We start from the raw sequence: 25,347 nt of genomic DNA on the forward strand, positions 1-25,347 counted from the left end.
TACATGGGGCTTTGTGCTCAGCCTTGTGTGGGTTTGAATGTGAGCGTTTTAATTCTTATTAATGAGAAAATGCTGCAAACTGTATAGAAACTACATGTAGCTGCAAATTAGGAGGGAAACAATAGAGCTAAGTGAAGCCAATGTGTTTAAAGCTGGCAGTGATCAAGTAGAGGATTTCAGATGTGTGGCTTCCTCTCTCTGCTTTTTCTCTCCTTGCCACCCTTCTTCTGTTCTGTGTTCTTGGCCAGGCTCCAGCCACTGGGTAATAAATCTTGGGTATGAGTTGCTTGTTGAAAATAACTTCTGGAAGAAATGGTTTTGGTATTAGAGAATCAGATGTGCTCTTGAAGGATCTGTAGTGTAGTGTCCTAGCTAATCTACCTGTTAGAGGTGTGTGCCTAATTCTTTGCTTTAGGCAGAAGGTGTAAAAGTAACTAGTGGTGTGTGAAATACTCCCTTTTCCAAAAGAGACTTAAATTTTACTGCATCAGTTTAATGGAACAGTTGATATATCAGTGCTATGCAAGAAAACTTGGCTTCCAAGAAACTGCATAATGATTAAGAATGACTTTGTAGTCACCTTGCTCCTTTATCCTTAGCCTTTAAATAAATTTGGTTTATTCCTTGTCTTGTCTCATATGTAGAAAAACAAAGAGTCTGTAAACTCTTCCAAACTCCACTTTGTTTCCTTCTGGTGTTCAGTTAAACTGGTGTGTTCAGACCTGGGGATGAAAGCAAGGACAGAGGTTTCAGAGTGTTTGAAAATAACCAGAATATTTAACTGCTGGAAGATTGGGCATCTGTCTCCCAAAATGAGAATGGGCAGAGAATACAACCAGTATCTCTATAAACATTGAAAGCTGCCTAGAAGAAAGATTTGTGTAAGACTGTTTGTATGATGTGCCACTTAAAGCAAAAAATGTCTTCCTGTTTTCAGGCCAGCTTTTTCATTCTCTAACCTTTGACAATGGCTAAAAGTCATAGAATCACAGAATGGTTTGAGTTGGAAGGGTCTGTTAAAAATCATCTAGTTTTGTAAAAATGACTGCTGTTTGCCAGATGCCGCCTGCTGAAACCGTTCCTCAGGTGAAGAAGGAGAAGCACAGTACGCAGGCCAAGAACAGAGCGAAGAGGAAACCTCCCAAAGGAATGTTCCTTTCCCAAGAAGATGTGGAGGCTGTTTCTGCCAACGCGACAGCTGCTACCACTGTACTCAGACAACTGGACATGGAATTAGTCTCAATCAAACGACAGGTATGGGTGGGATAGTTCAAGAATAACTAGTATTTTTGGTCGTAGTGCCTGTCACAGTCTGCAAAGTTCACAGGAATTTGTAGCTTGGCAGTGATGATGCACATCGTTATGCGGCTTAATTGACAAGCTGCTAGCCTTGTGCTATAAACTTAATGCAGCCCTGTGTTTTATGTCTCTTATGTTTTAGTTCTATGGGCAAAACTACTTTATACCTAAAGTGAAGCAAGGAAAGGTCCATAACACTGACTTGAAGGAACATTTGTTGGCACTTTAGTGTTTCTTGCAGTTTGGAGTTCCTTATGTTTTAACTCTGAACTTCCCTCAGATGACATTGGTTTCAGCAGTATCTGATCTCCATCTGCAGCAGTCAGTTTCCTTTGCCTTTTCATATGGTACTTTTGGAACAGGCAGATACATTTGTTTTATTCACTCTTAGAAAGAATACCTCATAGAAACTTTCCTATGTACCTTTTGCTTCCCTGAGGGATCTGCCGCTTAAACAAGTGTTTTTCAAGTATCTGTTAGTAAAGACACGTTTGCTACATAAGTCTGTTTCCTAGTTCTAAACATTTTCACTGTTTTTAAAGCAGAGATCTGACTCAAGGTCTTTATTAAACTTAAAAGAATTGGTATTTTGGTCTGAAGCCTTTTTCTTGGCATTCTGGGAGAAATGGAGCTCTCTAGCAGTCTTTGATTCATTACTTGTTGTGAACAGGGCATTTCGTCTTATGCTGGGCTTTATACAGACCTGGAAGTTGGGGCAGTTCTTGCTCCAAATAACTTGCAGGCAGGATAGAATAAATTAAATGGGATCTCCTGATGTGCCAGCTGCTCCTGCATTACTTTATTCCAATATAACAAACTTTCTTTTTGGAAAAGGGAGGTTGTGAGGAAAAACTGGAATGCTGAGCTCGTGGGGTTCCTGCTGGGGCTGCTGGAAGAAGGCTTGTCCAAAGTGGTTTTGTTTTTTGTTTGGTGGGGTTTGTTTGGGTTTTTTTTGTTTTTATTCCTTGTTAAAGGGATGAAACTTTCTTTTCAGATTCAGAACATCAAACAGACAAACAGTGCGCTCAAAGAAAAACTTGAAGGTGGTATAGAACAATACAGACTTCCAGAGGTAGGATCATCTTCTGACCTGTGTTTATTGTGGAGATAAATGTTAATTTGTGTTTATGTACCAGGGCTATTTGCATTGCCAGTAAACTAGGACCAATGTCCTATTAGTTGTCAGTGTGAATCAAGACCTTTACCATATTCACTGTTGTTGTGTAATGGAAAGAAATGGGAGATGAGAAGAAAGTAAGAGCAGTGTTTAACATGTGAAATTGATTTCTAACAGCAGCACAGTTATCCCAGATATACCACGTTTTGTCAGTGTTGTATCCGTATGCCCTTGTGAGAGATAGCTGCTTTGCTCTAAATACTGAAAAACGTGGGAGAGGATGTTAATGACCCATCTTTCTCTTGGCACTTGGTGCTTTTGCTGTTTTCCTTCCAGCTCTGCTACCTCATGCTGGAAGTAATTTGACCAAGATTACAGAGGGTGTCTGTGATAAAAACAAGTAGGTGCTTTGGAAGAGCATGGCTCTTGGTTATCTGCTCAGACCATTCCCTATCTTTTTGTATTACCATGACTTACAGGCGCAGTGTATGTCACAGTTAACTGAATGGATGCCATACGCGGTTCTTTGTTGAAAACATTGTTGCTACTAAAAGCAATGATGCAGTTTGAATAGCAGTTAATTCCTTGTTGTGTTTTTGTGAGGGTTTTATGAGCTCGGATACAAGTGAAAGTTGTTGCTTATGTAAATGAAGTTACCTGATTTTTTTTGATGTCTAGGTCGTTCAGAAATTTAATGCACGTTGGACCACGGATGAGCAGCTTCTTGCTGTGCAAGGTATGGCACTACAAGTCTATTTGTACTTCAGTTGATGATAATCAAAACTCTGCTGCATTTCAGAGCTGTGTTTCCCTTCAGTGGCTGATGAAGGATTTTGACATCGCTGTCTACTAATGCCCAAAGAACGGAATTGAACAGGGAAACAATATCCTCCCTTCCCCTCCCTAGGCAGTATAAATTGCACCATATGAATGTTTGCAAATAATCTCTGCTCATCCAAGCTTTCAGAAAGTGAAACTCCACTGGAGTCGCTGCTATGCTCTTTGCCTGCATAACTTCTCAAGTAGTACAGGCAGATTTACACAGGTTTTCTACATTTGGCTCTGCCCATCTTTACTACACCTCTATTTTCTTCTCTTCTCCCGGGCTAGTCTTAACTGTGCATCTTGCCCAATGTAGACTTTTTTTTTTCTGGATTAATCTGAGAAAAGCTTGAAACCTTGACAGAAGTTCAGCTTTGGATCCTTATGCTGTGACTTGAGCCTGATTTGTGGTCTTTGTGGAAATAACACATTGCTTTTGTTTTTCTTTTTGTTGCTTTTAGCAATCAGGAAATACGGCCGAGACTTTCAGGCAATCTCTGATGTGATTGGAAACAAATCTGTGGTGCAAGTGAAAAACTTTTTTGTAAATTATCGGCGTCGCTTCAACATAGATGAAGTTCTACAGGAGTGGGAGGCAGAGCATGGCAAAGAGGAGACAAATGGAACCAATAGCCAGAAGCCTGTAAAATCCCCTGATAATTCCACTAAAATGTCCGAAGAGGAAGATGAGGTAAATCCAATTTAAAAAATAAAATTTCCAATCTGAGCTCAGTTCAGATAGATGTGTGTGTATATATGTGTGTATATATATATATGTACTCTTTGAAAAAGCCATTTTTGACAATCTTCAATCTGAGCATATTTCACTTCCTCTGGATATACAGGTTCCAGTACTGATTTTGGGAATTGGGAATTCCAGACATATATGAAAGTGGAAAGAGAACAGTTAATTTGCAGCCCTCTGACAGGATCTATATCTCATCAGCACATGGACATTTTAATGCCTCTTGCTGCCGAAACCCCATACATCTATTTCTCACTTGGATGTTTTCCCTGCACTCAGTTCTCCAAGCTGTTCTAGGTTTGGCTTTGTGGGACTGTACAGTCTTCTGAGGCAAAGCTTGCTCTTTCATTTTTGACAATGGAGTGGTTTCACTCTGGGGAAGGAAAGCAAGCTATAAACAAGGAGAGTGTGTGAAACTGTTCACTCTGGAGTTACCTAGAGGCAAAGTTTCCTTGATTTTACAGCAGTTTCTGTGAAGACAGAAATTCTAGAAACAGCGTCTCCTTGATGGAGCTTCACGGAGTTAACACTTCTCCAATGACAATCTGTGTTTAACTACGAGACTGTAGAGTGTTTGTAACAACCTTTCATATTTAAAAATGTAATATTAACACAGTCTTGCAAAAGAAGACCCAACTAGAGGTTTGCATGTTAAAAATGTCTGATCTAGGACTCCCTTTGGCCTAATTTTATAAGACAGCTTGTCACAAAAGCTGTGTCTTCTAAATGCAAGCACAGTCAACAGTGTAAGGTGAATTTTGGTCTCACATGGACTAAAGACTTTTCAGTGTACTGTATATTCTTGTTGCCCTGATTATGGTTGGCTCACTTGTACGTTACCATTCAGACATTCAGAGAGCAGAACTTCATTGTTGCACAAATCTTAACAATGTGTTATTCAAAGATGCTTATATCTGGGGACTAGGTCCAAAGGCATGACAAATGAACAAAACCAAACTCAGAAAACTTGCCTTCTCAGAAGGGTGTGAGTGAAGTTGCCCCATTCTTCCAGAATTGAGAGGTGGAGCAAAGAAGCAATGGTGCTAGTACATAGCCGCCCATTTGGAAGACAGGTGGCTTGTGTCACTGCCTTTTCCTGTGACCAGTAGAGTTGTGTCTGTTGGCAGTGCAGAGTTTTTCTTCTCTGGGCCCTCTGAGATTCTTCCTGGCTTCAAATACACCCTTGCTCCTGAAAGTTACAGTCAAAAAAGGGGAGTCTCACTTGAGATAGGAAGAAAATTGTTGCATCAGGAACCGGAGCGTGCAGATGTGGCCAAGTGTGTGGATACTGGAGCAATGAGGATCCCAGACAAGTTATCAGAGGAGGAAGAGGGAGAGTGGAGGCACGACAGCAAGGTCTGGTGAAATGACTGGTAGGGCAGCGGTCGTGATCCCCAAAACAGTGATATAAAGTGCCCAGGCTGGAGCCGAGCAAGTGCTGAGTTGTGGAAAGGGGACCAAAACAATAGGCTGGTGGGAATAGTTGCAAAGGCTAGAGAAAAGGCAGCTATTGTGAGAGTCGGGCAGTTCAGTGTGTCCTGCAGTACAGTAAGGGATGAGGGCAGAGCCTGCCTGCACCAGTCTGACACAGGCAGGAGCCCGGCAGGGTGGCAGTGAGCTGCCAGCTGTGTCATACCATGTATGCCTTACCACAAGCCACATGGTGCTAGTGTTCTTGATGAAGCCTGCTCTGGACAGTAGGAACTGATGTGTCACAGCTGGGAGGAGGAAGGTGCTGGCAGCATGGAGGGGATTTTAACTACCAAGCCTGCAGCTTTTTATAAAAATGCTCAAGGAAGGGACACAGGGGTGTTGCACACTGGACGTCTAATGGCCACCATGTTCTCTGAGCACATCAGACATTGCCTCTCAGGCTGGCTGTAAATGTGGTGCTGTAAATGTACCTGCCTTTGGAGGTAGCATAAGCACAGTGCTGACTGGGTGCTTGTCTGGGCAGTTCTGGGGGCAAAGTGAAATGTCATTGGGATTATCAAATAAGTGATCTGTATGGGCTAGGAGGGGGGTTCCTGGTCCCTCCTGAGCTGCGCAGTACCGTGTGGCTGGTGCCTGCTCTTGAGAGCACTTGCACAGGCGGCTGGTCAAGTCAGGTGGACTCAGTCAGCTGGACTCAGTCAGCAGTAGCCAGGAGAAGACTTTGTTGACCTAACACTGAAGTCCCTTGGGTGCTTTCTCTCCTGGCATGCCTTGTCTGCCTGGCTGCCAGCCTAATAAAAGCTTTGTCAGCCCTCTGTCTGCTCTGGGCTTTCCCCTTCAGTGTGTTTTCATAGCAAGTGGCCACAGTTGGTGTCTTTTGTGTTGTTTTTGTTTGTTTGGGGTTTTTTTGTTTGTTTGTTTTTAAGAAGAGAGGTGAGACTGTTGATTATAAAGCAGCCTCAACTCCAGTCTTCATTCTTGTATGTTTACACTCCAAACAAATCGTAGTGTGGCTTAGAATAGGGGAAGCTGCTGCAATTCTTCTCATGTGCCAGGGTTGTCCGTTTTGTTGCTTTCAGTACCATGGATCTGGGGTGAAGTTTGGAGATGCAAGAAAGCCTATGTGTATTCATTTTTAAACTAAACGTCTCCTTTTTCTCCCCCCTCCCCCTTCCCTCCAGGCTACTTCTGTTCTTGATGTCAGATATGCATCTGCTTCGTGAGAAGGTGCTGTAGCCTAGAACAATTTGTGTTGACTACTGTGTTATCCAGGATATCAGGTATTAGCAAACCTCAGACAGCCATCTGCATCATATCTGTGGACAAGCAGCTATTACCAAAAAAAGGCAAACGCTTCCAGTCCTGTGCTACATCTGCCTTAATCTCCCCTCATTCCTCCATACTGCCTCCACTTTCTTTCAAAAGCACCCAGGTAGCTCAGCTCTCCATTTCATCAGCGTCCTGCTTAAGCATGGGGATTTCTAGAACCAGTAACACCTGTCTGTAAATTATGACCAACCTGCAAAACAAGGAGCTCCTTAGCAGCCCCACAGTAACTCTACACATTAGGAGTTCTTATAATACTTGGTCCGTAGGGTATAAGTACATATTGCTGCATGGCCTTGTGGTCTCCGCTTCCTGTGTATTCTTATGATGACACTATTATTAGTGAGCTTTCTATAAAGGAGAGGCCTGTGCACATGTCAGTGGTGTCAGGTTTGTTCTGAAATGACAGGGCATGCTAACAAGCAATCTTGAATAATGCAAAGTGATAGGAAATGTTATTTCTAAGGTTTGGTCAGTCCAAGGTTGTAAACGTAACTCATTACACTTCTGGTTTGTGCAATTCTTTCCACTGTATTTGTGTGTTTTTGCTTCATAGAAAGCTCCCTAATTGAGCATTTTATTCCTGTATATTTTAATGGCTTTTATTTAGTGCAAAAGGGAATACGTAACCTGAAACAGTTTGATACGCTATTTAACCCCTGGCATTCAGCATTTGCATTGTAACTTGTTAAATGAGTGCTACACAACTTTCTTTTTCCTGATCCTCTGTGGGATTAAGTCAAAACAACTTTCTCTGGTGCCTCTCCTTTTGGAATATGTGCCTTTTTACATTTGGCTACCATAGGTCACTTTCTGTCCCAGTGTCTAATTCCTCCGTAGAGCGCTGTTTGCCAAAGACATCAAACTACTTCTCCCACTGAAAGTCTGGATGAGGGTTGGAGCACCAAACTCAACCTTCAGGTAGTTTTTGGTCTCTCAGAATTTTAATGGAGAAGATCTGGGTTAATTTCATTGGCCATTTTAACCCTTCTGAAGCACACATTGCTTTCATGTTCTGAACCAAAATATGCAATTTAAAAATCTAAGAGGTGCTTTTCCAAATATTTGGTGCACGCAGCTTTCAAATCCCCAGCCCTCTGCTTGGACGACCTGTGCTGTGGCCTATCTAGCTGGCTTGAACTGGAGCTGTTCTTGAAAGTCCTGCATGAGGACTTTGCACCTTGAACAAGTTGCTGACTGCCGAGCAGACAGTGTTCAGAGAAGCTAGAAGCAGTAGTATTACTTCTTGTCCATTGGAAAGCTGCAAAATAACACTAGTCACAAAGCATTTAAAAATGGTTGATTTAATGATGTTGGAAGAAACCACCAGGTGTCTTTGCATGTGGAAAAAAGGACCTTTCCCTCTCTTCCTCTACAGAGGGTTCAAGCCAAGATGGCACACAGCAATGTATGGCACCAGCCTCTCTTAACACAACCTGAAATGAGCTAGTCCATACCCTGGCCTGCAGCGGAGGTGCTGCAGCTCGGAGTCTAGCCCTGAACTTGGTGCTGATGTTTGAGCTGCTGAGCTGTGCCATGTTGTGTGCTGTGACGGCTCTGTTCTCTGTACCTAAACGAGGTAGGCTAATGCCAGCTGGCTGACAGCCAGCTGCGACTGCACCTCCTGCAGTGTAGACACAACCCAAGGAGAGGCAGGGGAGGTAGCCTCGTGTACTGCTGAGGTGGTCTTCTCCTTGGGCCTTGTGTGAGGAAAGTAATTCAACATCAGAAATCGAGCAACAACACAGGCGAAGGAGCAGATAGGCATATCTTAGGACAAGCTGGGGTGTGGAGCCCAAAAAAGAGTCTGTTTCAGCCACTTTGCAGCTGTTCCTGAGCAGTTTCATTCTGGTAGCTCCAGAGAGATCCTTTGAGGTGATAGGAGGCGGGAAGGGATCTGTTCCCTGTCCTCTGTACTGGAAACCTGTAAACCCAAGTTTGTGGCAGCATCTCCACAGCTGTTGATGTGAACTGGCAGCTCTGATGGTGGCCCTGCAGGCGTTCCTTCTGTCCTGTGCCAGTTGGAGTTGGGAGTCTCTTGTGGGAAAGGAAGGACACTAGTTGTTAGCCAGTGTGAATTAGGATGAAAGACGGGCAAATAGCACTGTGAATTCAGCTGACAGTTCTGCTGTAAAGCAATGCAGCTCATTAGAAATACTCTAGTGTTAAACCTCCTCCTGGTACCAATGCACAGAGACAGGTCCTCGCCAGGGTGAGCACGCTGTGTGAGCTTGCATCCCAGCTGGTGAAACTCATCAGGAGAGGCTTCTGCTGGTGAGTTAAGTTACCTGTGAAGACTTTTCATCAGTTTTTGCCCTCAAATCTGTCCATCCGATGATCAGAAAAGTTGTGTTTTGGCTTCATCCCCAAGGGGTAGGGGGAAACATGTATAATTCATGATACTAGGAAGAAAAAAGTTGTTTAATTACTTTTCAGTTGACTGCTATCTTATTGTAGTTGATACATACAATATAATAGCACTGTATTTTAAACGTTTAGTTTTTTACATTCTCTTTAACTATGTTTTTAAATGCGATAAAATAATTTTAGCTTTTGAAAGTTTAAATGGTTTGGTCTTGTTTAGGTGAAGACCCTCATTTTCTTTTTTAAATGGGTCAAGCATTAGATACATCAACTGGTTGCATTCTGATTAGAAGGGTCCACAAAGATAACTGCATAAGATAGAATATTCACTTAAATTTTGTTTCTTAAACTATCAATGTGAATGTCATAATTATATATATTTTGTGGAAAATGGGAAATTATTTCTCCTAAGTATAAGTTATTGTGCAAAATATGGTATCGTTAAAGAAAATGATAGTTTAAGTTTTAGTTTTAGAAATCTTAAAGATATAAAAGTGTATTGCATATGCATAAACAAATTTCATTTGTTCTATTTAATTTTTATGTAGTTGTGTAAAGTGCTAGGTAACTTCTTTTTTCGCTTATCCATTAAAACAACCTTGTTACTTGAATATTCGTGTTTAACTGGTTTGAAACAGTGATCAATTTTTGTAATATAATCTTATAACCAAGGGAAAAAAAAATACATGCCTCAGTTGTGCTTAACAATATAGCAACAATGTACAATCAGATGCTTAAGACCATAGTAGCCATAACTGGTAGTGCAACCACAATGGTTGTGTCTTGATATATTTAATACCAATGGGGATAATGAATTCTTAATATATTTTTACAAGTTTGCAACCAGGAAGACCCCATAAATATCCACTAGAACACTTTTTTAATAGTTAATATAAGAGTGAAACTCTTGTTCTCTTAAAGCAATGTCCTGACAAACATTTTTCTTTCCTGTACAAGTACATCTGAAACGTTATGTATTAAAATATGCTCATTGTCACTTTAAATTTCAGTTTTTATTCTCTAAATCGCTAACATGCTGTTGGTATTCTTGCACACCAAATACGAGCCAAACAGTGCATTACACTAACTTGATCACTGGATTTGTGACCATAAATCTCCAAGTCAATGAAGCGCAAAAATATCGTAGGAGATTTTTCTGATAATACGTTTTTTGAAATCTGTGTAAAATTATGCATAGCCCATTCAGCGATGAGTGGCCTGGTATTTACTCTTTAAAAAAAAAAAAATAAAATTATTTTTATTAGCTCCAGCTTGTCTTCAGCAAGTCAAAATCTAGTGATCTTGTGCAATGCCCCTAAAGCAAATACTTTCTGCCACTCCCTGGATAAATGCAGCTTTTCCTGTTGATAGTAAAGCACAATTGCAGTGAAAGTTACAGTTCAGAAGATGGAAGGTCAGTATAGTCTATGCATGTTGTATAATAATGAGTGTTTACATTCATATTCTCCTAAAATAAAATTTATACTGGAGTGTATAGTATTCCATTATGTAGATTTTATCAATTTTGTTAACTGCTTATAGATTGCTTAAAAGAAGTTTTTTCAAGATTTTAAAAGATGTATAAGGTTAAGTTTGCAAATATAATGGAAATGCTGTATAGCTTTTGAAGTGATAAAATACTCATTGGGATTTTAAAGAAAGTATGTTGTAATAATGCTGTTGTAAGTAATATTTTAAATGTCTTTTTTGCCTGTTTTCTATAATTCAGCACACTTCCTGTGATGAATGTTCATAGCATTATAAAATTGCTTAGCCACTGAAAAGTAACATTTGGTTTTGAATTATTTTACTGTATGAGGAATTATAGTGGGGTAAATTCCTTCGTGAAATTCTACATAATTCATTTTTCTATGATTTCCAATGTTTGCTGACATCAAATAAAACTTTTTCAAGCCATTGATGTAATAAAATACGTAGTAAAATGTTATTGATGTAAAATGTGGTTCTGCTAAGTAATTGATCCCCTACCTTTCAGATTTTGGTCAGGAGAACCGGCCAGGGTTTGCCCTTTCCTGTATTGCGTCGTCTGCGTGTAGGTGTCGTCGGAGCGCAGGTTAACTGCTGCTGGAGTCCCGCTCTCGAGCGGCCTTTAGTATGGTGCTGCCAGCTGGAGCTGCCTGGTGCAGTTCACGCCAGGGGTCCTGGAGAGACTGCTGCTCCTTTCTTGATGGTTCGGCATATTCCTTCCCCTGGCCATGCAGCTGCACGCTCTGCAGTCCCGCCGGCACGGGCATCGCCTTCAGGCAACGGGCAGCGAGGCAGCTCTCGTGTTTGGGAAGCGGTGGGACTGGGATGCTGGCTGGTCTTGAGGGGCTGGAGCCGGAGTCTAGCTCGTAGGGCATGGATGGAGACTAGCTGACAGGGTCATTGCTATTACAATGAGGACCTGAAGAGTAAAAAAACCATGCATGCATGCATGTTTTTGCATGCATGTCTGCTGCATGCAAAGCTCTAGCACTTGGCTGTGCAAGTTAACAAGATCATCATCTTTGTCCTGCAATGAAAGAAATGCATTTAAAATGTATAGGAAAAGGCAACTCTTACCCTTGAAGCTTAGCAGTGTGTAGATGTTGCTATCATAGATGCTCAAAATGGCAGGAAATTTTGCACTGGGGTTGAACCTTGGTATTTTCAGGAAGGTAATATTTTCTGTCTCCACGTGCTGGGTGCAACTGAGCACTGAATGCAGAAGCGCGGACAAGACGTTATAGGGCAGTTCAGGGCCAACTGCTTTGTGTTGTCTTATTACATTCAACAGGCAGGGTACCAGCAGTGCTTTGTGAGTCTGGGTGTCAGCACAGGACAAATGACAAGGAGTTTTCTGCTTTGCTGGCATGTGTTAAATGCAGCAGAACTAATACAGCAAGATACTGTGGTGGTTTCCAATGCTGTAGTAGGAGGGCAGGAATTAGTCATGCCTTTTTTAGCAGAGTCGTCTGACGTGAAGATCTTTCAGCCCTTAACCTTCAATACAAACCAGCCCTTCCTGCCCACGTGCCCCCCCAACCCCAAAGTAAAACAAAGAGAAACAAAGAAGGAACTTCCCCTCCTTTCAATCAGGGAGCATAAGCAGGTGAGGAAACTGGGGCTTCCTCTGCCCAAACACGGACCGAGGAATCTCCTGGGGAGTCCAGAAGCAAAGATGAAGTAGTGGTAATGCTACTGTTTTAAAAACACAGGTGCTATGTTTCTACCTAGTAATGGTATGCATTTGTAAATGGGGAATGCAGTGTTGAATTAGTGCTGAATGGAGTTAAAATGCTGTATTTAGTATTCCTTATAGCCTCGTTCCTACATAAACAGATTGGTATCTGGTAACTTCCAGTGTTGAAGTCCTTAAGGCACCAGCACTCTAGCAACTACTGTGGTTTAGACTTTTAAGGTTTGACCTTAATTAAGCTTTGGACCTTAACTAAGAATGGGAATATGTGTATATGCAGAAACCTTTGTTTCCAGAATGCCTACACGTGTCTTCCAGGCCTTGTTCATACTCCACAGCTTGCAGAGATGGGAAACACAACAGCACGGAGCACTTCTCCCTTAGGGTAGGAGCTGCCTTGCAGGATGCAGTGTGAGCTGGAGTTCAGGCTGAAAGGGAAGAGTTCGGTGTTGATGCTGTTTGTATGCTGAGATCTTAATCTAATCCCCAAGTATCAGCTTTATGAAATAACAGTATAAGTGTGGATTTTATTTCATAAACCAACTTACAGTCTGAAAGATACAGTGTGATGTTTGAGAGAGAACTGGGTATCAAACCTATTATCTCATTCCCCTCTAAACCATGCTCTGGCTTATCCACCCAAATCGTCTTTGAACTAATATAAGGCAAATGTAATTTCTGGTCTTGCTGTTAGTGAACAAAATGTGCATGTGTGTATGTAAAAACAAACAAGAAAAAAAACCCCAACCAACCAACCAAAACCAACTCCACCCCCCCCAACCCCCCTCCCAAAACTGCGCAAAGGGCCTGCTGACAGTGGTAGAGGAAGTGTTTGCTTTGCTGCAGAAGGGCTAAGCAGAGAATTACTGTAAAATACTAAGGCAGCTAGTTTCTGAAGTCATCAGGAAGGGAAATCTTGAGGGCAGTAGCATACAGGAGGTCTGAACTTTTAGCAAAGATGGAGAAATCACCTGGAAGCCTCCCCTACTGAATGGGAAAAGTTTGCATGGAAGACCGCCCCCGGCCTAGCCTAACAAGGGCAGCAAAGGGCGGGGACTTGTACGATGGGGAAAAACACTGATCATCTGAGGAGTTTACACTGGGGAGATCAGGAAATGGGAGTAAGGGAAGAACTGCCAGATGTCATGCTGACTTCTGTTTGTTTCCAGCCAGAGATGATGGTGAGGGAGAGGTTGAGATGTTTGTTCTGACTCGGGACAGACACTTAGTTTTCACTAAGGTCGTTTGGAACAGGAGAAGTGTGGGGTGATGGAAATAACACATGCACATGTGAACTGGGAAGAGCTTTTCCCCATCTGCACATTTTGGGGGAGCAGAGATAATTTGTCTGACACCTAGCATATGAAACTGTATGGCTTAGCAAGACCTGAATAAGCTTTTAAAATGGAAGATCATACTATGTGACTAACAAAGCTGTGAACTGCTTTCTAAAAGAAAAAGATGAATAGGAGATCCAGGCAGCTGCAGACTTCTTGATGCTGCCTTGTGTATTCAAGGTTTAGAATAAGTCATGATGGAAAGGAGAATTAGATGAATTAATAAAATAGAAGAATGGGTGCAACGGACTTGCCAGAGAAAGACTTGTGCCTGACTAGTCAATCACAAGGTGCAAGATTCATCAGTGGATACGGATATCGCTGCCTGAGCTCGCTGTCCAGAATCCCTTAGAGAAATAAGCTTTTCTAGGGTATAATTAATTTAATCCTACATTAGATGTTGAAAACTGATCTAATGTATTACATCCTGAAAGTGCTTATTGCTCCCCTTATTATAGATTATAGGCAGAGCCTAGGGCTCTGTCTCAGATGTGGAAGCTGGGCATTAACCACGCGAGTGCCATGGCTGCCTGGCCTCAACCCCCAGGAGGGGGCAAGGACTTAGAAGCCCTCACTGCAGCACGGGGCATTGTACTTCCAGCTAGACAAAGAAACGTTGGTGCCATCATACCAGTGCTTTGAAAGCCTCCTCTGGGGCATTGTGTACAATCCTGATTCATCCTCCGGAAGGCAGATCTGCCCGAGCAGATGGAAATGGAAGGACGGCACCCAGTGAGCTTGGCTTGCTTGGGCAGGCGGAAGAAGGGCTGGGGGTTGTGCCTGTTCTCTGTAAATGGCACCCCAGGGGTCACAGGTTAAGTAAGATAAAGGCAGTGTGGATGGGCGAAAAATTAGGCTGGATTTTAGTCTGTCCATAACCTTAGTGGTGATTCTTCCACGTTTGGGGACAAATCTCTCCAATAACCCTAAGCTCTGAAAGTTGTAAAGGAGATGCCATGGTTACTGACCTGAGCTCCACACAGCAGATTCTTTCTTTCCAGCTCCCTGCTTCCTGGTGCAGAAGGGTATTGGGCAAACTCTGGTTCGCCAGTTGGGTCCACCCTTACTGCCAGCTGGTTTTCTTCCTCCAGAGGAGTAGTGGTGTTGAATCACAGGGATTTGTACTGTTGGCAGGGTTACAGCTTCTGGTGGAAGGGTGCTCCAGGAGACATGCCTACCTCTGATTGTATCTGTAGTCTTCCCCTGTTCCGGGCGCCTGGCTGCCTGCAGCTGGGCAGCACGTTGCAGAGGCCGAGCAGCTCTCTGCTACGAAAGGTGAAGAGAGGTGCTGTGAGCGTGTAAGAGTGTGCTGGCTGTGGGGTTTTGAGTCCGAGCTTGCACCAGGATGAAGCTGCTGGCTGACAGCTGTGTGGGTGAGAGCTGGGAATAGAGGGCTCCCTGGAGCTGCCAGGTCCGTGGCTGTGCTCTGCGTGCTGCCGGCGGGGTGGGGTAAATGGCTTTGGGATAGGGGAGACTGAGAGAGATGCCCTTGGCCGAGTAAAAGCTGCGTTGTGGCACTCTGGTCTGGATTTTGCGTGTGCTATTCTTGGTATAGAAGCTGATCTGAAGAAGCCTTAACTCTGCTCCGGTCGCCTTGTCAGCCTTGGACCGCAGCCCGCAGCAGCCGGGCCACTTGCCACTGGGATGCGGTAGCAACTTGTTCTCCCGGTGCCAGACCCAGGACCTTGCTGCTGGCGTGGGGAGGCTTGGGAAGGCCATTCACAGGAGCACCAGCAGATTCCCAGAGATTCCCGCTCAGTTGGTTTGGGGGTTTTGTGTTAGCTTATGTTTTCTTTTTCCTCACGTAAGATGAATTGGGTTCCCTATAGGAAAGATTGGCTTGAAGGATTCTGTTTCTTCTAATTTCAGTAACTACTGGATGTTGCATTTCCCCAAACTGCAGCATAGCATGTCCTGTAGGCTTGTCTCCGTCGTTGACAACCGAATTCCTTGTCCTGCTTTCCTGTAGGGAGGGTCCCTACTCCTGTCCTGCGCTCTTTCCACATGAAGGAGGATTAAATCTGCTTTCTGCCGTGAGATATAGTGGGAAATCTGGGACAGAGTTGGAAACTTCTGGAGCTTCTAAACAAGTATGTCCTCCTGAAGGTCCCAAATCTTCATTGCTTGTTGAAATATGCCTCTGATAACAGAACCAGCTCCCCTGTGGCTTGGTACCTTTTAAGTACTCTAGAAACGTACCAGTACTGGGAGGGGGGGGGGGGGGGGGACGGGACACACACGACCTCGCTGGACCCAATTTCCATTCTTTTGGGCCCTCTCTTGAAGGGTCAGCTCAGGTAAGAAGTGTCATCATTCGCTGCCGAATGTTGTGCCAAAAATGTTATTCTTATATATTTCCTATCATTTTTAGCCTTTCCAGTAGAACTTCAGGGACAGCTTTTCTGATGCCAAAAGTGGTTTTGCATCCCTGATCAGTATGTTGTCTGTTAATGTTCTCCCTTAAAAAAATAAATTAAAAACAGCTATTAAAAAACCAAAAACAAACCCAAAAGCAGTTAATTGGATGTTCTCCTTTAAGCTAATTCCCTTTTGCTGCATGGCTGGTTCTCTTCTCTTTGCACGATCAAGTCTCACTGGTACAAATATGCTGAGAAGATAACTTCTAAGTTTAATCAAATTCTCCTTTAAAAGTATTTGTATACAGATTCCAGTTTCTGCAGTTAATCACGGGAGGTCCTGGGTTCAGTGCCATGCCGTACTCGGGAAGCAAACAATACTCCGTGTCTGTGCTTTATCACAAGCAGCCTCTTGCTTTGACTTTCAATGAGTGACCCAGAACCACAGTGGGATTTAGCAGCAGAAAAATAATTTAAGAGAATTGTGCTATGCACACAAGGAAGATAAACTAGTCAAGCAATTTGTTATGAACAGTGCCTTTAGCCCAAGGCATGGATGGATAACTTCTCTTCCTCCTGGTTTTATTTTCGTGCATTGTTAGCAGCGAGTACTGCAATCTGCCTAGGGCTCCAGATTTGCAGTTCAGAATCCAGCATCAAAAAAAAGACCCATAATAAATAACTATGAATTGACTTGCATCTTCACTGCCCTCAATTGTGTGCTGCCTAGGGCCTTCGTAATGTGAAATACACTAAGTCCTCTTCTGCCAGCCTGTCTCTCAAGGTGCAGAGAAAATCTCTTACAATAAGAGGAGGACACTTAGTTTTTATATACTTACATGTATATAAATAAAAAATACTCATGACTCCCTAACTTCTGCTGGATGTCCCAAGATATTTTTATATTAATGCTTTAAACTGCAAGTCCCTCAGACGAGGAAGCCTCTGCTGTAGGCATTAAATAAATAGTTGGGAGCCTAATCCAAACCTTGTTAGGTGCTTTTACATAGTCTGCAGTAAGGTGGACCAGGTGGATAGTAAATAACTTTATAACGTTAGGGCAAATGCAGTTTCAAATGATTACCCGTCAGCCTCTCATTAGTGTCTGTGGCCAAGCAGAAACTTGACAAGGAAAGATGTGCCTTGCTAACGAAGGAACGCGTCAGCATGCTGTGAGAAGCAGCAAGATTTCGGCAATGCTTTATAGGCTCGAGAGAGCATCTAGCACCTCTGAATTGCTTCTTTGTTGGTCGGTGAACCTGTTTTGAGGACTTGGAGGAGGGAATTACGTTGGATTCAGGAAACTCTTTGCATTTTACTTTGTCCACTGGAAATGGTCATTTCCTGGATCAGACTGGTTAATCTCAAGGATTTCACTAGTAATATGTGTTAACAAGGGGGCAGTCTTCTGTCCTTCTGCAATGTTTTGCTTTTGCTCTGGTATGAAAAGAAAAAGTAATCTGTAAAATGAAGTGAAGAAGGTTTATATCATTTTTGTTGCTGTTCTTGCATTTGAAGGTTGCCAAAAGGCAGTGGAGTCATCTCTGTTTTTCTTGTAAAGGTGCGTTTTTTCATTTAGTAACTCAGTGTTGTTTCTACAGCCTTCTGGGATGGAGAGGTCACAGTGCTGTATAAATGAAAGCTGAGTAATTGAGACAATTTTCAATGTTTTTACATTTTACTAAAAAGTTTAATGTTTACTTAATGCCCTGTAAACACTCAGGAGAATACATCTTTATTTAAAAATTCAGAACCTACTAAAGGCTTCAAAGAACTGCTGGTCACTTGCAGGGACTCACAGCGCTGCTGAGAGTCATTAATGTGCTCATGGTGGAGGAGGAAACTATAATTTCTGCTAATTTCTGCCAAGACTAAGTCAACGTTACCTCACCTGTGAGCTCAGGGTAGGGAGTAGTAACATCAGTGTGAAAGCGTTGATGTCTGCAGATGGGAAGTGTTAGGATGTGTCCTCCCTGTGGATAAGTAAATCCTACAATAATGCCCAGTTAGGGCTTGGATTGCCAATCTGTGGGTGTTTGGGAAGTAAACCCCTTAGTTAATATTGCACGGGAGGAATTATGTACCTAAGGAAGAAGGCATTTCCTAATCCTTGTGATACATGGCTATCAAAGGTCCCAGAATGTCATTTTGGGCAGTGCACTCAAGGTGTTGTACAAGAGATTTGTGGAAGATGTTGTCTAGCAGCAAAGGGTTATTTTTGACTTGTATAAAACAAGCCCTGTGAAAAGTTGATGACGGTGGGAAGGGGGCTGACTTGAGGAACTGCGTGTGGTTGTGAGTGTGGCCCTGTTGGAAGAACATTGCAGAGGCTGAGGTCGCATGTTGGAGTAGCAGACTGGAAGGATGGGTCCTTGGTTGGATGCAAGAATCTTCTGGAGAGAGGTGTCGGTGTGGACTTGCTTTCTGAAGGCTGAAGTTCTCTGATGCTAGAAGGGTATTGCCCTTGGCGTTGGCTTGCTCCGTGGCAGTGATGGTAATTATAGCAGGTTTTTCTGGAAACTCCTAACCAGGGATAATCAAAGCACAGAAGAAAGTTGGAGAGCACAAGAAGAATGTCTTGATATTATACACATCAGCAAGATTGCTGGGCTGTGCTCCAGCTACAGACTAGCGTGGGCGTCTAGAAATCAACAAAAGGTACCTTAAACCTACGTTGGGAGTAGTGGAAGCACCGTTGCAGCGTGTGGGGCAGCTGGGGCTTGGGACCTCTGCCATGGTCCCACCTCTAAGACCATTCCTGAGTAATGGATGAACAGTTTGGTCTGTTTTCCATGCTGGGTCTGGCTGCACATCACAAGATACATTTTTCACAACAGCCTTTTATAGCCAGTTGTTTTCCTAGAGTAGCTGAAGCTTTGGAGAATACTGTCCAAATTTCTTCAGCATGTGACTATTTTGATTCTAAATGAGTTGTTTTGTAGGCAAAACCCAATGGCCACTTGCCTGGGTGGCTCTAGCTCGGCTCGGTTTATTTTTCGTGTACTAATTATTCCTATGAGATTCAGTTTGTGATTTCTGTTCAGCTGTTTAGGTGTCTCGGCTGTGATGACAAAGTAACGTGTCATCTAAGTAAATTAGTATGTGAAAACTGTATGTCCTGAAGTGTTTGAGTAATGGTTGCAGAAGCCTTTGGAAGCCACATGTTTGTGGCTGGAAGCTGCGCAGTGCATGTGTGCTGCTCTCTTAAATATTGCCGACAGCAGAAGCTGGGGAAGAAACTGTAGACCCTACAGAAGGAAGGGGCATGGATGTGTCCTCGCATTTCCTCTTTGCTCCTTCCTACCCCCCTTACAAGGCCTTTCGTGTGGGAAGCTTGGCGTAAGTCCGGGTTACTCTGGCCATTCAAAGATACTGGAATCTACTGTTAGAAAATCCATGTCTCATCCAGTGGTGAAGCTGAGGCTACAGAAGGGTGATAGCAAGAACAGCGAAGGGCTGGAGGGAAGCGGTGCAAGTCCTTGGGGGATGGAGAGGAGGCACTGAGTGTAGGCTACGCCGTGGGTGCAGGACGCAGCTCGGAGCCCTGAGGTGCCTGGATTTATTTCTGCAGGAGATGGTTTCTGACCAGGGAGGGTGGACAGGTGGGTGCTTCAGCCCAGGCTGTGAGGTAGGGCTAGAAATTGGCTCTTGATGAAGTCCTGGAAATGAGGCGGCAAAAGGAATTAATCATTAGCAGAGCTGAGTGACAGATGTGTCACATTCTTTATTGCTGTGAAACTTTGAGTTTGGTTGTCTTTCTACACAAACTGTTTCTCAACAGCCTGTGTTCGATGCAGGAGTGCCAGGTGGCACCTCCAGCCTGTACTTTGCCAGTGTCGGTAAAGCTCTGAGGAGGAGAGGATGGGGAAGGTGTTCCCAGTGGCTCCAAAAAGTGATTAATCTTGTCAGATGACAACCCAAGCAATACCTAGTGCAAAGGATTGGGAACTGCTTGAATAAATTATGAATCACAAATGATTTATTTGGGGGTTTTCTCTGAAGAGAAGTCTAGATGAGTATAATTTGAGGGGGAGGCACAAGCTGTGCTAGGATGCATGAAGGACCCACGCGTCTAGTGACAAATGATCAAGTGGGATGAAATCTTGTAGGTTTTGAAGGCCAGAAAGGCCCACAGCCATGTTTTGTGTGGATTATCCCACCACACAGAGTTAACAGCCCTAAAACGACTCACAACCTGCCTGATGACCTCTGCACTGAGACCACGTTCAGACCCCCAGGCTGGCCGTACTTGCGGCTCTTCTGCAGCTCCTCAGGGTCTTCACTAGGTCTTCTAGTGCCTCTGCCCCACATTCCTGTCTCTCCAGGGCTGGGTTTTAAACCCACAGCTGCCTTCTGATGTACCGTGGTAGTTTCCATGCATTGGATGTCAGCTCGACCTCCCCAGCTCTGCCAGGGGCCGTAGTGGCACAGAGGCTCCCACAAAGCAAGTCCACACTGCTCAGGTTAGCAGGACAGCAGTGGGAGGAGATGGTGCATGGGAGCACGTGTTCGGCATTTGGTACCGGAGTGAAGACTGTTCCTCCAAGTCCAGCACTGTTGATATTTAGCCCAAGGGCTTCATCAGCCTCCTGAGCCAAGCGGTGCTCTTTTCTTTGGGAGGTGATGTCTCAAGAGGACAAGCCATCTATGCAGGCAATTGTGGGAACTTGCCCTAATTATCCCTTTCTCCCCTTTCCTCTCCCACACACTTCAGCAGTTCCCATCAGGTAAGGAATACCAATTTATTCATAACGACTTTTGCTTGATGTGACTGTTTCCACGGCCTTTATCATATCTCTGTGCTTCCAGAACATCAGCTCTGTCACACCTGTAATTTATTCTTGAGCTGTAATGTAGCTCTTGGAAAGATGCCCAGGTTTGACTTCAAGCAACGATGAATTCACAAGGTCCCTAAGCAAGTTGCTTCAATTGTAAGTTAGCTTTGCTGCCTTAATTTGCCCAGCATCTTTTTTTTTTTTTTTTTTCTTTCTACTTGGTATAGCTCATTGCATCTCCTTCTGCTAGGTTAAAGACTATTATCAGACACTTCTTCTCAACCTGGTACTTGTAGATGAGGAGGCAGCTACATCTTGATCTGAGTTTGGATAAACTGAGTAGTATGAGGTTTCTGCTGTTCTCACGAAAGGCAGACTTCACGGAACTGAAATGCCCTCCACTCAAACCCATGGTATTTGGCACTGGTGGTGAATCTCCCTTCCCCTGTGTTTCCTGGCATAAATTGTTTGATAGGTAGGTTCCTGTTTCATAGTTGCATTGAAGATGCTCTGGAAGTCAGGGAGCCTGTTTAACCTGATCCTGTTTCCAAGCTTTCTCTTTTACAAAAGGCGATTTCCTCTCTTTGTGTGTGTCCTTGTGTCAGCCACAACTTGCATGGGAAATAAACATACGCGTGTGGCTGCTTTGCCTGTTTGAGGAACCTGGCAAGAGCCCATCTCCCAGCATGGCAGAGGATGCTGAGTGCAGAAAGTGATTAAATGTTTGTCTAGCAAGCAGAGCGGTGTGTTTAGCTGCCTGGAGGAAAAGCAGACTTGTGGGACTCGAGCTGAGCTCATTCATTTTCTGATCCCTGAACTTAATCTAACTGAAAAAATGAAATACGAAATGAGAGAAATTCTGCAGTCTCTGCAACTCTGTCTCTAATTGGCAAAGTCCAGGTAAGAGGCTCCAGGTGTGAAAAGAAGTCCCTGAGAAAAAAATGTGGTTTCCTATGGAGGCTGCGGGGGCACCAACATCTCGAGGCAAAACCGATCCGTAGGGCAGGTAGCTGGGTTTAGGCTCTTCTGGGAAGGGCATGGGGGAGGCTCCAGTCCCTGAACCCCTTCCCGAGGATACTGAAGGGGACTGCGGGCCAGGTGTGCTGCCTCCCTCCTGCAGCAAGGACCTTTCTAGATGTTGCCTTTAACTAAGAGGCACCGCTAACAGGTTTGCATTCCCTGCGGTGCTCTTCCGTGCCACCTCTCCGCTGCTGTAGGGGGAGATGGGGAAATGGTTTGCCACCAGCGAGCGTGGCAGCGCACCGAGCAGCCTCATTAGTCGGCATTTAACTTCTCGTCTTCCTCCTCCTCCCCTGTTTATCTCTGGTACACACCTGTTGCAAGTTCGATCAAAAAAAAAAAAAAGGGGGGAGGGGGGGATGAGGTTCTCCATGCCCAGGAAAAGGGAGCGCGGACCCCCGGTCAGTGTGCTGTCAGCAAATATCGAGCATGGTTGGGGATTAATTAGTAAGAACCCCTGGGTAGACTTGTTGGGCAGGAAATGCCAGCCCCAGAAGAGAGCCTAGTGTCATGTTAAGGACACTTGTCAGTGTGTAGTAACTGTAGTAACCGACTGCACAAAAATAAACACGTTGCTAAATTGCTCATAAATCTTACCCTGACCATGGGATCTGTTGGGTTCCAGCTCAAGCCAAGTGCCATCAGTTGAAGTAGGAAAAAGGCAGCGGGATGCTCACTTCCCCTCGGGAGCTGCTGATGGTTCTGGGTTGAGCCTTCCTAAAGGTGACTTTCCACCCAGAGGTGATGGCATTCAAATCTCCTCTCCTCCTGGAGAGGATTGCTTTGCACCTAAGTTGAGGAAAGCATCTCCAGCATCTGAAATAATGGGAAAGCTCTGGGATCTGTGGAAGAAGCTAAAGGAAGGATAAATGCAACTACTGAAATTGCCTCCCACTAATGCAGTGCCGGCCGTGTTTCAGCCAGTCGGTTAGGAGGAATGGTTATGGAGATACTTGATTCTGCCCAAGTGGGATTTATCAGAGTCAGCCTGCTGCTGTCCATCAGCAACGGAGAAAAATTATGCTCTATGCTGGGAGAGGAATTTGCAAACCCCGGTACAAAATGAGTAACAAGGGTAAATCAATTGGAGATGCACTGTGCTTATTCTGGGAATGGCAGAGCGAGCAGCGCAGCGTTTAGTTCAATTGGTAGTATTAGATAAAATGCTGTATTTCATATGTAGGCATTTACTGGTATTTCCTTTATTTTTAGAAATACTCTTGGCTTTTGTAATCATGCTTCATTTTGGTGTCGCAACAGTATTATTAGGAAGAGAAACAGCGGTGCAGATGCTGGTTTTTTTCTATAGCACTGTCCCCATATTTCTCTCAGGTCTTGGGGGTAATTAGGGCCAAAGACCTGCCCAATTTACTGCAGCCTGGTTGGGTTACTTGAGGGCGAGGTATCTGCCCGCAGCGTTCCTCGCCGCCGCTGCTGCTGCCACGCTGGGACCCTTCTGCATGTGCTTTTGCTCTGTCCCTTTAGGGACATGCCCCTCTTACCACGTGAGCCTCCAGGCCTCTGATTTCTGCAGGGAAAGCTTGGCTTAGCCTTGCCCCCAAGCCTGTCTCTTTACCTTCAGGGCATCGTTTCTCCCTGTGGCTCCTGAAACAAGCCCAGAAGCGTTGGAGCCCTCTTACAGCCGCACCGACCTCGGAGCTGCGCAACCAGCCGGTGCTTGCGGGAACACGGGGAGCTTCCTCAAAGCAGGACAACTTCTCCATATGCTGTATTGTAAGTGCCTTTATACTGGGTTGGAAAAGTCGAGCCTTCCTCTTTGCTTCTCCAGGAGCCGCTCTCAGCCCGTGGGCTGATGTCCCTCCCACCGCCCCTTGGCTTCGGTCACCAGCGGTCCAGCAAGGAGGCTTAAATGGCACGGGGAAGATGCTCTTCCTTTTCCACACTTGCGGGAGATGGATTAAAATGATCGTCGCTTTTTTTTGCCTCTAACAGAGAATTGTAATTAAATGTCCCTTTCCTTAATGTCTCCTATGGTAATTCGAGACAACTTATTAAAGGCTCAATGACTGTCGCTGCTGCATAGCACTGCCTCCTCCTGCCCAGTACCCCGAGCAAGGTCAGGGGTCTGTTGTGTGAGATGCTGCACTAATGCACAGCAAGATGTGACTCTTGCTTTAATGACCTCCTTCTCAGTAGGTAGCTGGGATCTGTGAACCCCCAAAGGAGGCCTTTTTTTTTTTTTTAGGATGTTCTCTTAAAAATAGGAGTGAGAAGAATACCATATTTCTCTGTGATTGCTTTTAAAGAGGAAGGGTTAGCTATTGAAAATATTACACATGCCTTTGCCGATCCATGCTCAGGCATGTTGATGTGATGGACCAAAAGAGAAGCAGCTTTGTTCAGCGAAACAGTGTTGCTCAGTAGGAAATTTCCTACACGAAATTCTCCCCAAGTAAGGGCAGCAGCACAGAGATGAAGTGTCAACATGAAGCTTCAGCTGTGGAAAGGAAAATATATTACAGCTCTGAGGAGAAAATGAAAAGAAATCCAGCATGCTTTAACATGCATACTTTGCTAGGACTTCTACCACTCAGTCAGCCTTCTTTTCCTTTGAAAAAATAAAAAATTGTAGTCAATTAAAAATCAAACTGTCCCATGTGTATGAGTTCAAGTGACTGGGCTGGGTTTTTTTAATGTTTACTTCGTGCACTTACACTAATTGAAATGCTAGTTATATTGAATGAGTCTTTAAAAATGCCCTGGCCTCACTATATCCCAGCAAATGTCACGGGAAAAGGACATTTAATTATAGCCTGCTTCAGGAAAAAAAAAAATCAAGGTTAAATTAATACTAATGTCTGTTTGAAAAATATAATAAATGTTAGACTAGGTGAGGAAGCATGAACAATTGTCTGCAGCTTTGCAGGATACTGCTCTTGCAAATTCATGGAAAATTAAAACCCATTAGCATCTCGAGTACTTCACGGAGGGGTTTTAGCAGAAGTTGTAGCTGTTCCCCTGCCCTGCTGGAAGTGCCCTGGGTGGCTCAGCCCATGCTGCGAGCTCTGGGCGATACCTGCCCTGGGCTTGATTCACTGGAGCCTTCCTCCCGCGGAGCCTCCGGTCAGGTAAAATGTAGGTCGGCTGCTGCGGCATTGGCCTCTGCGGGGAAGCAGGGGCTCGGTGGAGCTGCTGTGAAGGTGGGTGCTGGGTTGGGAGTTGGCAGCCTGGGGCAGCATCAGCGGGTCGGGGTCGGAAAGGGGATGCAGGGGGTTTTAAACCGCCGTGCGAGGTGAGGCTGCGGGTTACGTGTGGCTCTTAGCCGTCGGGGACACAAATCTGTTCCCTTCGCCAGCGCTGAAGCAATAAAACGTACTGAAAGAGCCAACCCAGAATGCCTGTCAGCCTTTGGATGAGTTTATACAGGAGCTGATATGTAGCCAAAGTGGGAGGACTTTTACTGCCATTAGCAGATGTTGGTGGCTGCCACTCTAAAAATGAGCTCAGCTGTAAATCAGCTTTTCTACCTCTGCAGGATTATTTTTTCTTTCTCTAGTTTTCACGTTGCTCAGAACAGCATCAAATTCTTCTCCATCCCCCTCTCCCTCC

General features: G+C 44.3%; 1 protein-coding gene across 4 annotated transcripts in view; it reads left to right on the top strand.

Annotated features, from left to right (window-relative positions):
* The window catches only part of RCOR1 (REST corepressor 1), an 89,237-nt gene extending 78,171 nt beyond the window's left edge, over positions 1-11,066 (top strand). For 2 of the 4 annotated variants that reach the window (XM_049828530.1, XM_049828528.1), the window contains 5 exons: positions 1,060-1,254; positions 2,294-2,371; positions 3,095-3,152; positions 3,700-3,929; positions 4,084-11,066. In XM_049828530.1, coding sequence (XP_049684487.1) covers positions 1,060-1,254; positions 2,294-2,371; positions 3,095-3,152; positions 3,700-3,929; positions 4,084-4,128 — 606 coding nt within the window. In that variant the 3' untranslated portion in view covers positions 4,129-11,066. The remainder of the gene's footprint in view (positions 1-1,059; positions 1,255-2,293; positions 2,372-3,094; positions 3,153-3,699; positions 3,930-4,083) is intronic. The other 2 variants (XR_007509581.1, XM_049828529.1) reach the window with 2 other exon arrangements.
* The last annotated feature ends 14,281 nt before the right edge of the window (positions 11,067-25,347 follow it).

The sequence above is a fragment of the Accipiter gentilis genome, chromosome 25 (assembly GCF_929443795.1).
Source record: "Accipiter gentilis chromosome 25, bAccGen1.1, whole genome shotgun sequence".
In the NCBI taxonomy this organism is placed as follows: domain Eukaryota; kingdom Metazoa; phylum Chordata; class Aves; order Accipitriformes; family Accipitridae; genus Astur; species Astur gentilis.